Below are 11689 nucleotides of genomic sequence, written 5' to 3' on the forward strand. Positions count from 1 at the left end.
TCTGTTAAACTCTCATGACACAGTGCTAAGCTATGCTTGTGTCTGAATGATAGCAAGAACTTGTAGCATTTTAGTATTGTGCACTACATATCAAACTTAAATATTGCATTATTTAAAGATGTGCATGAAGTAAGATTATGACTGCTTGTAAAAAATTATTAATTTGGGACTTAATGAAAAGTGGGACCTTTAAAATTGCAGATTTTGATTTGCTTGTTAAATAAAATGGAAAAACTCTTAAAAACAGGATGTGGACTCTTAAATTCAAGAATGCTGTTACGTTTTTCCTAAAGGTAGGTTTCACTGTAGTCTTGGCACATACTTTCACATCTGCAAATTTTACTTTCTTAAAATGCTGTACTTGTACATAGTGCTTCTTTTCTTTGTGGCCTTTTTAATACCTCTTTTTCTTCAGGCATTCACATTGCTAAGAAGATAGACAAACTGGGCATGAGGTCATCAGACACAGCTCAGATCTTTTTCGAAGATGTAAGGGTCCCCAGCAAAAACCTCATCGGTGAGGAAGGAAAGGGTTTTACTTACCAGATGTTGCAATTCCAAGAAGAGCGGCTGTGGGGAGTAGCCGCTGGTAAGTCACCGCTTGTGCTTCTGGGGCCAGGCAGGAGGGGTCACCCTGCGTGTGACTAACAGCACTTTCCACTTATTGTAAATTGCAATGACCTCTTACAATCTGTTTTTGAAATCTGTTGTAGCCTGGATACAGACAACCTTCCCTTTCTGTAGAAAACATGAAATAGAAAATATTACGTGAGGCATCACAGAGGCTGGTTTTGCCTTGTTTCTTTATCTCGGTGATTTTCTGCTGGTAAGAAAGCATGGCATCATGTTATGTCTGCTACAAATATAGTACAAAGGCTATCAAAATACTGGCATGAAATAAAAGGACAGTTTATTTCCTTGTAATAGAGTAAGCTATGATGTTTGTCCTGGATTTTAGAATATTAACTTGTTGGCTGTATAGAGAAATGGCTCTTACAGGATGTAAGAAAGAGCTTTGTTTTGCAGATCTGTAATACCTCTGTACACTTTGGAATTAAATGGTACAGCACCAAATTCCTTTCCCTGAAGTTGTACTGTCACAGGATTCCTGTTACTCTCAACTCAGGCCGTACTTGAATCCACATATTTGAGTTGTACAGATTTTGGATATTCAAGGTAACCAAATCCAAGTCTGGATTGTCCATTTTCAGTCTCCCAACCTGCCTCCCCACCCAACAGTGTTTACTTCTTCAACTTAAATATAATGCGGTTCACTGTAAGAAGATTGGTCCTCTTTAAATTTCAGGTTTGTATAAATAACCTCACCATATTAATGCTCCTGTGCATACCTTGTCTTTTACTGTCTGTATGTGACTGGGGAATTGGGAACTCTAACAAGTGATTTTCTGATTCAGTCACCAAATAAAAAAATCACTCCCTGTTGTGGGTTGATCCCAGACCAAACAATTTTGAGTTCAAATGCCTTAAAAAAATCTTTAATTTGGGCCAAAATTCTTACTTCAGCCAGAGATAAATAGCAAATGTGAGAGTAGTTTTAGCAAAAAAGACAAGGTTAGACTTGCAAGGGATGCTACTGCAGACTTAAGCAAAGCGGAGACTTGGTCCTACTGATGGTACTGCTTTAATCGAGGTATACACAGACTGCAAGGACATGCATTGTGCATTTTTATACTCAGTTTGAAATCTAAGTTAAAGCTATCAGAACCTCTGGGCTGCAGTGATTCTACCCAGGCAGCAGAGTACTCTGCGGCATTAGTCATGCCCCAGGCAAAAGTGACGCACACTGACAGCATCAAAACACGAAGCCTGGCAGGTTTGGTCACTCCTGGTAAAACCACCAGCAGCTTGGTGCTGTCCAGCCTTGCACAACCACTGGGCAGTCACCAAGCTCTGCCAGGAAGCAGGACACCAGGTTCAATTCTTCTTTTTGCCCAGAAAAATATGGCATGAGTAGGCAAACCCTTGCACTGGATGAGCTGTCTGGGAGGGGCATCTTCTCCCTCATCAGGGCCCATCAAGGAGGAAGGGTCTTGGAGCTTGCCAAGGGCGAGGGAGCTGCCTCCTGCAGCTTGCTGGTCAGTGTGTTATACCTTGCTGGGTCCCTGGTTTTGCTTTTATCCACTGTCTGATATAAAATAAAGCAGTGGGAGCAGGGAAAAGACCCACGGTTTGGGCCAAGTTGCAGATTTCAGAGATAACCAGTTGCAGTAAACAGTAAAAAGGAGTAACTGATGTTCAGAAGGGAGCTAGGTGGTTGATGGATGCAGTTTGTTACACCACAACATCTAGTTGTTAGCTTAGTCCTGCAAATGGTGTTAGATACATTCCACCACAGGTGTTTTGCTGAAGGCAGAGATGTGCAAAACTATGTATGTGCCTTCAGTAGTTCTGTGATTGGGTCTGCACGTGTAATCCTGGTCCTCACTTCTGTCCCTCAGAAGGATGTTTCTGTTCCTTCTTAGTTCATGACTATTCATGTGACATTGAAAATCATCAGTCTGCTTTCAAACACTTTAGGGGCCAGTCCTGGCATCCTCGCTTTCAGTGCTGCTTAAAACTTCTAAGAGGGAGTTGACGGCCATTCTTTTCTTTTCTTTTCTTTTCTTTTCTTTTCTTTTCTTTTCTTTTCTTTTCTTTTCTTTTCTTTTCTTTTCTTTTCTTTTCTTTTCGGGGGTTTTGTTTTGTTGTGTTTAGGTAGTTTTGATTTGTTTTTTGGTTTTATATATTTTTGGTATCAAGTATCATGTGCTCCAGCCTTCTCTTTGTTTATTAATTATCTTTTTTGTGGCCATATTTCAGAATGTGTGGGGAATTTCATTCCTTCTTCACCTTCTTTTCTTCTTTTCCTTTTAAAATGAATTTTCAGTGAAGCAGATTTAAAATATAAATAGAAAACTAATTTTCTGGAATTGCAAAATTTGGTCACAGGTGTGGTCTTTTCTTCCAAGTGCCATGTTACCAAAAGCATTGGCAAAAGTCATCGTGTTTTTTGCTTCATTGAAAGGGAAGAGCTGCCACGTACCAATCCCGTGATGTGACACTCAGTAAACACCATCCATTTGCAGACCTGTTACACTGATCACAGGAAAAGAATGTTGCTATGGCAAGAAGCAGACAGGTTTTTTTGTGAATTGCTTAACTTGGAGGCAAAGGAGGAGTTCAGTGTGTGAGAGAGCAGAACAGCACTTTTCTAATGACTTCTGCCTGCTCCTGTAGTCTCAGTTTTATGAGCAGCATTGAGTCATGGCCAGTAAGCAGGATGACAGATCCTTTTGCATGGGCAACGCACATCCTTAAGAGACAGATTGCTCAGCTTGGAGCTCACTGTACATCTCACTAGAGAGTGATCAGCCACAGCGTTAGAAAAATACGTTATTTTTTTGTTCGTTTTGAGGGGAGATGTAGGAAAACAAAATGTGTTTACAGTGAGCAGAAGTTCCAAGTGGAAAAATATAAGTTGGATGGAGGTACGAGGAAAAGATTATTCTGCATCTGGCAACTTCAAGAGCTCTCACAATTCTCTGCTGTGCGGTAGACTGTGCATTCCTTAGGCTGACCTAGAGTGACATTTCCTGGATGTGCTGTCAGTTGAAGCCCATGAGGCCAGGTTTGTCTGAGGATGTAGAGAACATTATACGACAAAAGAGGAAACAAATATACACACACACGAAAAAAAAAAGTTTGGAGAGAAAGTGAGTTTCACTGTTAAGAGTGGCATTTCTCTGTATTTATATGACCAGCAAAGTATTGTGTGCTGTTATGTTGTACAAGGCTGTTGGCAGTCGTGGTTTTCACAACATGCTGCGTTTCATTGTTGTTTGCTGCACAGCAAAGCTTTGCCATGTTAGAGCTGTGCTTATAGCTCTACATACGTGTAGTCATAGCATCATAAAATAGTTCGGGTTGGAAGGAACCTTTAAAGGTCATCACATCCAATCCCTGTGCCTTCGGCAGGGACATCTTTCACCAGATCAGGTTGCTTGAAGCCCCATCAAACATGACCTTGAACACTTCCAATTATGGGACATCCACAGCTTCTCTGAGCAACCTGTTCCAGGGTCTCAACGCCCTCATAATAAGGAATTTTTTTCCTTATGTTCAGTCTAAATCTACCCTTCTTCAGTTTAAAATTGTTGCCCGTTGTCCTGTCACTACAGGCCCTGGTAGAAAGCCTCTCTCCATCTTTCTTATAAGCCCCCTTTATATATTGAAAGGTCTCCCTGAAGTCGTCTTCTCTTCAGGTTGTACAACTCCAACTCTCAGCCTTTCGTCACACGAGAAGTATTCCAGCCCTCTGACCATTTTTGTGGCCTTCCTTTAGACCCTTTCTAACAGATCCATGCCTTTCTTTTACTGGGGAGCCCTGAGCTGGATGCAGTGCTTCAGGTGGGGTCTCACAAGAGCAGAGTAGTGGGGGGCAATCCCCTCCCTTGGCCTGCTGGCCATGTTTCTTTCTATGCAGCCCAGGACTGTCCTTAAAGTATTTTCTCTGCTTATTTCTGTGTGCAAATGGTAGTTCCAGGAGTAAGCAGAAGGGTGATGATGGCAGCTGAGGAAACAAGAGGACAGATCAGAGGAATCGTGGGGCAGGAAGGAGGCATTGAAATAGAGGTGGAAACTGAGAACAATTCTCAAGCTTGCTGCTCCTAGCCCTGATGTGTGGTGACAGCCTCAGCAAAGGGAGGCTAAAACCTCTTCATGATCCTCAGCCCTTTTGCAAGCAGGACCTAAACAAGCGCAGTTCTGTTCCTTCCCACTTAGTTCTGCTCCTGCCTCTTCTTTGGTGTTTCCTGTTGCTTTTTTTTCCTGGTGCTGGATGCTGGGAACCACATGAGCTGTGCTGGAGCACCTTGCTCTGACAGACCAACACAAGAATAATCCCTTGTCCTTGTCCCTACCTTCTGTTCTCCTAGCACTGGCAGATACTGTTCAGTTTCCGGCATCTCAGACTCACTTCTATGCTTTCCAGGTATCAGTATGGGGGCAAGGGATAAGAGGTGCCTGAATGCTTCTTGCTCTTCCTATAGCATGTCTTAAGCTGGAGACCATAGACATACAAGTGAAAAAGCTGTTAGTAGTTTATATGTTACAGTGTTGTGTTATGTGGTCATTTGGAAGAACAGAGATGTTCCTTCTGTACAAGAGAAATTGCCCTGAAAAGAGCAATTTATTTTCCAGTCCGGAAAACCAGCATTAGGAATGCGAAAAGCTGTTCACCTGTTGGAATGTGGGGACAACATGTGGAAAAAAGTGCTCTCTGGAAGAGCTGGTGAATGATCGAGGCAGGGGGCAATTGGTGAGATGCAAAGTCTGCATATGAAATCAGTATAAGGATAAAATTTAAATAGAGGTGATCTTCAAAGTGATGCAGAAAGGAATATGGAAGCACACCAGGATCCTGTCAGGAATCACAGAATCACAGAACGTTAGGGATTGGAAGGGACCTCAAAAGATCATCTAGTCCAATCCCCCTGACGGAGCAGGAACACCTAGATGAGGTTACACAGGAAGGCGTCCAGGCGGGTTTTGAATGTCTCCAGAGAAGGAGACTCCACAACCTCTCTGGGCAGCCTGTTCCAGTGCTCTGTCACCCTCACTGAGAAGAAGTTTCTTCTCAAATTTAAGTGGAACCTCCTGTGTTCCAGCTTGTGTCCGTTACCCCTTGTTTTATCATTGTTTGTCACCGAGAAGAGCCTGGCTCCATCCTCGTGACACTCACCCTTTATTTATTTATAAACATGAATGAGGTCACCCCTCAGTCTCCTCTTCTGCAAACTAAAGAGACCCAGCTCCCTCAGCCTTTCCGCATAAGGGAGATGCTCCACTCCCGTAATCATCTTTGTAGCCCTACGCTGGACTCTCTCCAGCAGTTCCCTGTCCTTCCTGAACTGAGGGACCCAGAACTGAATGCAATATTCCAGATGTGGTCTCACCAGCGCTGTCATGTGAGTAACTGGAGGAGCCATGGCAGGTGGGAAAAGGGATTTTGTAGCAGTTCAAGGTTTGGTTGTATTTTCTATTGCAGATTTGAATTTTTGTGGTTTAGATTCTACAAGTGAATAGATGTGGATATGCATATTTTGAAAAGAGAAAACATGATCCTGCTCACACAGATGAAGTTGTGAACTCTTTCCCTCTTCCTACTGAGTGCTATAGTGACACGGATCCACATTTGCCAAACAAAATTCTCCACAAATTCAGCACCTGCTGTTACTCTTGCTAAGCTGCAAGAGACTGATAGCCTAGCCCTTCACTTCAAGGCTGGTTTGTCTTGGAAAACAAACTTTTCCCTCTTCTTCTTGTTTAAAACAGAGTCTAAGTTTCCTCAAAAAATAGCAGCAAACTAGTTCTCTTGCTTCAAAGCAGTGTCTCCTACCTCTCTCTTACGGCAGTATCCTATTTTGATTCTGTTTCCATCAGAAGCATTTTTAGCATTTATTAGAAGTGGCTGTGAATCTGAATGTTTTTCCTTTACTTTCTACACTGGGATCTGATCACAGAATGCAGACACGGTGAGCAGTCTGTTTGTGTTCCTTGACTAAATAGGTTTCTGCCTTATCCCTCAAAGCTTCATTGAATTACATTTCTACAGTATTCCTCAGTGAGCACACTGTCTGCCTTCAGATTTTCTTTCAGGATGGTAACAGACCTTCAGGACTCGGGTAGCATGGAAAGCAGGAGTTTCCACAAGCTTTTGCTAGGGCCCCAAATGAGGCAGTAAAAGATAAAGTTCACATACTCATCATTATATATGGCTCTCTATGGCTTTCCTTCCCTCCTCGCCACCCCCCTTCACTCTCCTTTGGGTTTTGGCAGTTTGGAGCTCAGGTGAAATAGGGGTAAAGAGGTCTTCAAGGTACAAGGAAATACCAGACTTTTTTCAGAATTTAAACTCTGCACCCCAAACTGATTGTATGGAATAATTCACTTTAGAAAACCTCATGTATGGTTTGTACAATGTGAAAAAAAGATCTTTTCAAGAGGAAAAACAACAGATCTGGCTAAAATTATGTCTTGTTCTGTGCTTTGCTTCTATAAGTCCTGACACCACTGGAAACTGTAATACAAGAAACCATTGACTACACTCACCAGCGAAAAGTGTTTGGCCAGTCCGTCCTGCACAACCAAGCTGTGCACTTCCGCCTGGCCGAGCTGGCAACCGAAGTGGAGCTCCTCCGCGCGCTGCTGTACCGCACCGTTGGTGAGCTCCCACATCTGCCTTCCCAGATGTGCTGCTCTTCATGCCAAGAGTGTTGTCAGGCTGAAGGAGCGTGGGGAGGTGATTGCCACAGAGGCAGCCTCTGGTCAGTGATTCTGTGCGTATGACTGCTTTTTTTATTTATTTTAGCTCTCTATGTGGAAGGCAACGACGTGACAAAATTTGCTTCCATGGCTAAGCTAAAGGCAGGTCGTCTGGCCCGTGAAGTGACCGATAGCTGTCTCCAGTTTTGGGGAGGAATGGGATTCACCAGCGAGGTTCTGGTGAGCAGGTTTTACAGGTAAGCAAGCGAGTGGTGAAAATAAGAAATGGCTTTACTGAAATTTGGCCTCTTAAATATCCTGCTAAAAGATTACCCACTTGAAAAGGGCACCAGCTCCCAGCCAGTGTGAATGGTGGTGTTCCACTGAATGGCACATCACTGATGCACGATCCACAGTCCCATTGACTTTGGGGTGACGTGTTTGAGTGTCAGGACACAGGCTGACTATTCCTTTGCCTAATCTTCACCTTTCATTGCAGTTGTGTAGTTTGAACTACCCACATGTTAGCTTGAATGTTAGGCGAAAGAAGTAAACTCCATGTTTTTCCTGATGGTCCTCCACTGCCTGCTGGCCAATAGGACAAGTTAAAAAAGGGGAAGCCTGCCAAGAAGTGACTTTTCCCCTTCTTTGCTCTTTGTTTACTTGCATTCTTGATTACAGGAACAGAACTAAAAGAAAACAGAAGCTTTCTTCCAAAACCAGTGAAAATCAGCTTTATCTTTTCCCCCAAATATATGTGAGAAACTGGAGTTCAGCAGTGGGCTCCTGCAGTAGTCTTTTCAGGTAGCAGTCTCCACCTGACTTGTCATAGCAGATGCCGTGTGAGACCTATGGAAGATGTAGCTGCTTCCAGCAAGTTGTTGAATCATTAAAAGGGTACAGAGACCTTTCTGCAAATTAAGTCGCTTCAGATTTTACCCTATATCTACTTAGAGCAAAACTCTCCCTAAACAGGAAAATTCTGGCTGCAATGTCTTATATTCTGTAGAAGGACCAAAATGGAACTCGCATCACCTTGCAGTGACAGATTTCAGTTCAAGCCTTATATATAGGGCACCTAATCAAAGGTTAGCAAAACTAGCTAGTGGTTCAGTTGAAAGTTTTGGTAAATGTATCTGTGTAATGCGAGAGCAGAACACTTAAAAAAAGAAATCTGTAAGAAGCTTGTTTCTTTCTAATAGGTTGAGTTACTTTTTGTATTTTTAATAGCGTTTTATGAACCAGAATGTCATTGTGATAGGTCAGAGAGATCCTCAGCCTTTTTTGACTTGTGTATTCCTGAAATTTTCTGGTGTAGGTACAGACTGCTGTACAGCAGTGGTTTTAAGCCAGCTGTCAATATGATGGGATTTCTAAGTGACTTTTTCCACAGCCTCTTTATTAGCAGCTGATGGTCCCTGGTGATGCAGGTGTTGAAAGCTACTGCAGTAGGCGCTCTGAATAAAATTAATCCTTGCTTGAAGTGCTTACTGTCAGTGTCATAATGTGTATACAGATTAATGTGTATGTGCTTTTATATAGCTTTGATTTGTCTTTAGATTTCCTACCCCAGTATATTGTTGCTAAACTGTGGAAACACTTTACTGTGTGAATTCCAGAGTGGTTTCTAAGTACATCAGCACAGTCACATTTTTCCTTGAGAAGAAATCCAGAGTATTTTCTATTGGTATATACTGTGTCAGCTGGCTGAAGAAACGTAGCTTTCTGCCTCTAAAACAAACACTGTTATAAATGAGGCTAAAGGTGGTGTGATATCTATACTGTAAAATTTTCTGTGAATCAGTGAAATTCCATCATTGGGTAACCATAAGCTCCAGGAAGGGACATGTAGAGTATTACCTAAATAAACAATTACAGGTTCAAGTCAGAATCTTTCTAATCTGTAACGATAAGCAAAGCAGCAACTTTCCTAAAGCTGTTCCTTTTTGTACAGTGGTCTGAGTAACCACTCACGTCACTGTGGTATTTGTGAAGTAGCAAGCAGCGTAGCTGCACAGCGGGACATCCAGTCATAATGCACAAAGATTTTTGTAGCATAATCCTCACCAAATTTCCAAGGAAATGTTGGCCTTGACACACATCGGGCTGTTACTTCTCAAAAAGCACACAGCGCAATGCGTGGTTAGTATGTGAATTTAGTTATTGGTGTTGGTGGGGAGATAATAAACAGACCCGGCAAAAAAACCTGTCTGCTGGATGACTTTATTCACATGTACCATTTTAATCATTAGTCTTTAAACTTTGTAGGAAAATGTGGCTTTTCTAAAGTGCAGTATTCTCCAGAAGGCATCAAGATAGCTGTTTCACCATGTAGATCCCTATATGGGGCTGATTTTATATACGTAAATGTCTCATTTTCAGTTGTAGGGATTCTGAGAAGAGAACAGGTTTGAAAAAAAGTTCTGAGCCTAGACACCAAAGGGCTTAATAGAACAATACAAGCCAATATAAAAACCAATAAGCGTGGACTTTCTAGACTTTACCCTACTGGCAGGATTCTGGGGAAGGAGAGCACCAGGCTGGAGTTGTGTGTGTTTATTTTTCTCTCTCCTGTATGAAATGCCTCAAAGACATCATGACTTAGGAAAAATCAATTACTGAACAAACCTGCAGTCTGTATGAAAACCTCAGGTTGTGAGAGATCAGAGGGAGGAAAACTTTTTTGTAGAAGTATATTGTAATTTTTCAGACTTCATAACATGGTTTTTTAAAAAATTTGAGGTAGTGATCTACATATTTTAATAGTAATTATGTACACTTGAATTGTTATATAAAGAACTTGTCTGGCCTTCTTAAACAAGTTTGGATTTTGGTTTGGGTTTTTTTAAGAAGTTAAGATTGTTTCTAAGTCCTAAACACTGTGTGTGACTGCTGCCAGTTCTTACAGGTTTTACTGTTTAATTTTTTTGGAGGCTGTGATGGGGAGAATGCTGTGACTCCTTTACTTGCTGCATTGGGAAAGACTCAAGAAAGCAATAGTGAAAAATACAGATTGACTTATCTTGTGAAATAGTGTAAATAGCATTGCAAATGCACATAGCTGCAGGAGAAAACATCAGCTGTCACCTAGGTATTGCAATATGAAGTTTTACTTGTAATTAAGGGGAGTTAAAAATCAAACTTCTATATAGTTTGAAGTGAAATTTTTTAGTAAGTAATGCATTTCCTTCTAAATAATTTTTTATATTCTTCACACGTTTAAAAAGTCAGTTGAAATAGTTTATTGTTTCAGTCTTTATTTCATTTTTTAATCTTTTATTCTTTACAAAGCATGTCTAAACTAGAATGAGTCCTGACAATTGATTTGTTTAATCTGTGTTTGTCATTATCACAATTTAGGGTTGTGCCAAATGAAACGAAACTCATCAGTTTCTGCTGACAAAACCAATTTGATTTGAAGTTGGTAACTGTTGGGACAAGACTCAGTAATGATTCCTGAGTGATTTGTGAAAACAAATCTATATTTTCAATGTTTTTCTGCAGAGATTTTGAGACAGATGCCTGTCTGTCACTTTGGTTGATTTTTATGAGTACCTGGAGAGGGAATTTAGGAGATGAAGAACATGGCATCCAGCTGTAATATAGCAAATCAAAGTAGGTAACTGTACAGCGATTACTTTAAAGCGGAGCTGCCCTCCAGAGCAGGCCAAGGTGATGCCCACCCCTGCTCAGCTGCCCTTGGTCAGGGTGAAGCCACCACAGGTTGGTGCCCACCTCAGCAGGCCTGCAGGTAGTGCAGGACGTGCTGCTCTGTCATGGGGGTAGCAACAAGGTGATGGAGGGATTGGAAAGCAAAGTGCTGCTGTGCCCCCACAAAAGCATTCCAGGAGTAGTCTGCCTGAGACAAAAAATGCTAGTATTTATCTATTTTAAAATATTTATATGCTGTGTTAATAATGTATTATTGATATAGCATAAACTATCAAACCATAAACTGACAATAAATAGCTGGCATACAAGCTTACTTTTAGTCTGTAATCTTCCCAAACTTCCTCACAGGGTTCCTGGCAGGATAGTTACTCCCGTGGTTTTGTTTTCTTACACTGAAAGCAAGTCCCTTTCCCAGAAGAGGGCTGCTAGATTAACATCATTCCAGTCTTTTGTCATCTTGATCCTATTAAACCAGATGAAACCTTCTGTCCTGTCTCCCCAGGGGAGAGACTGGCATTACTTGCCTGCCTGTAGATTCTGGAGGAAATACTCCATATCTTACCCATAGAGACAAAAATATCACCAGCAGCTTTGTAAAGACACACACACCAAAACACGTGAAAGGCATTTTGGTTTTATTTAAAAATATATAATGGCTACATATGTCTGTCACACACCACCAAAGCCAGATCTTACTACTGCCTGTTTATAACTTCACATAAACAAGCCAAATGTGTTGAGGATTCATGCTGCA

The 11689-nt window shown here is 41.6% G+C and overlaps 1 protein-coding gene across 1 annotated transcript in view; it reads left to right on the forward strand.

The window, feature by feature from the left end:
- Positions 1-415: 415 nt before the first annotated feature.
- Positions 416-11689, forward strand: part of LOC104544842 (probable acyl-CoA dehydrogenase 6) — a gene marked incomplete at its 5' end in the record, with an annotated part of 12740 nt that continues 1466 nt past the window's right edge. The window contains 3 exons of the mRNA XM_010189820.1: positions 416-589; positions 7061-7222; positions 7370-7520. Coding sequence (XP_010188122.1) covers positions 416-589; positions 7061-7222; positions 7370-7520 — 487 coding nt within the window. The remainder of the gene's footprint in view (positions 590-7060; positions 7223-7369; positions 7521-11689) is intronic.

The sequence above is a fragment of the Mesitornis unicolor genome, unplaced genomic scaffold, assembly GCF_000695765.1.
Source record: "Mesitornis unicolor isolate BGI_N332 unplaced genomic scaffold, ASM69576v1 scaffold45458, whole genome shotgun sequence".
Classification (NCBI taxonomy): Eukaryota; Metazoa; Chordata; class Aves; order Mesitornithiformes; family Mesitornithidae; genus Mesitornis; species Mesitornis unicolor.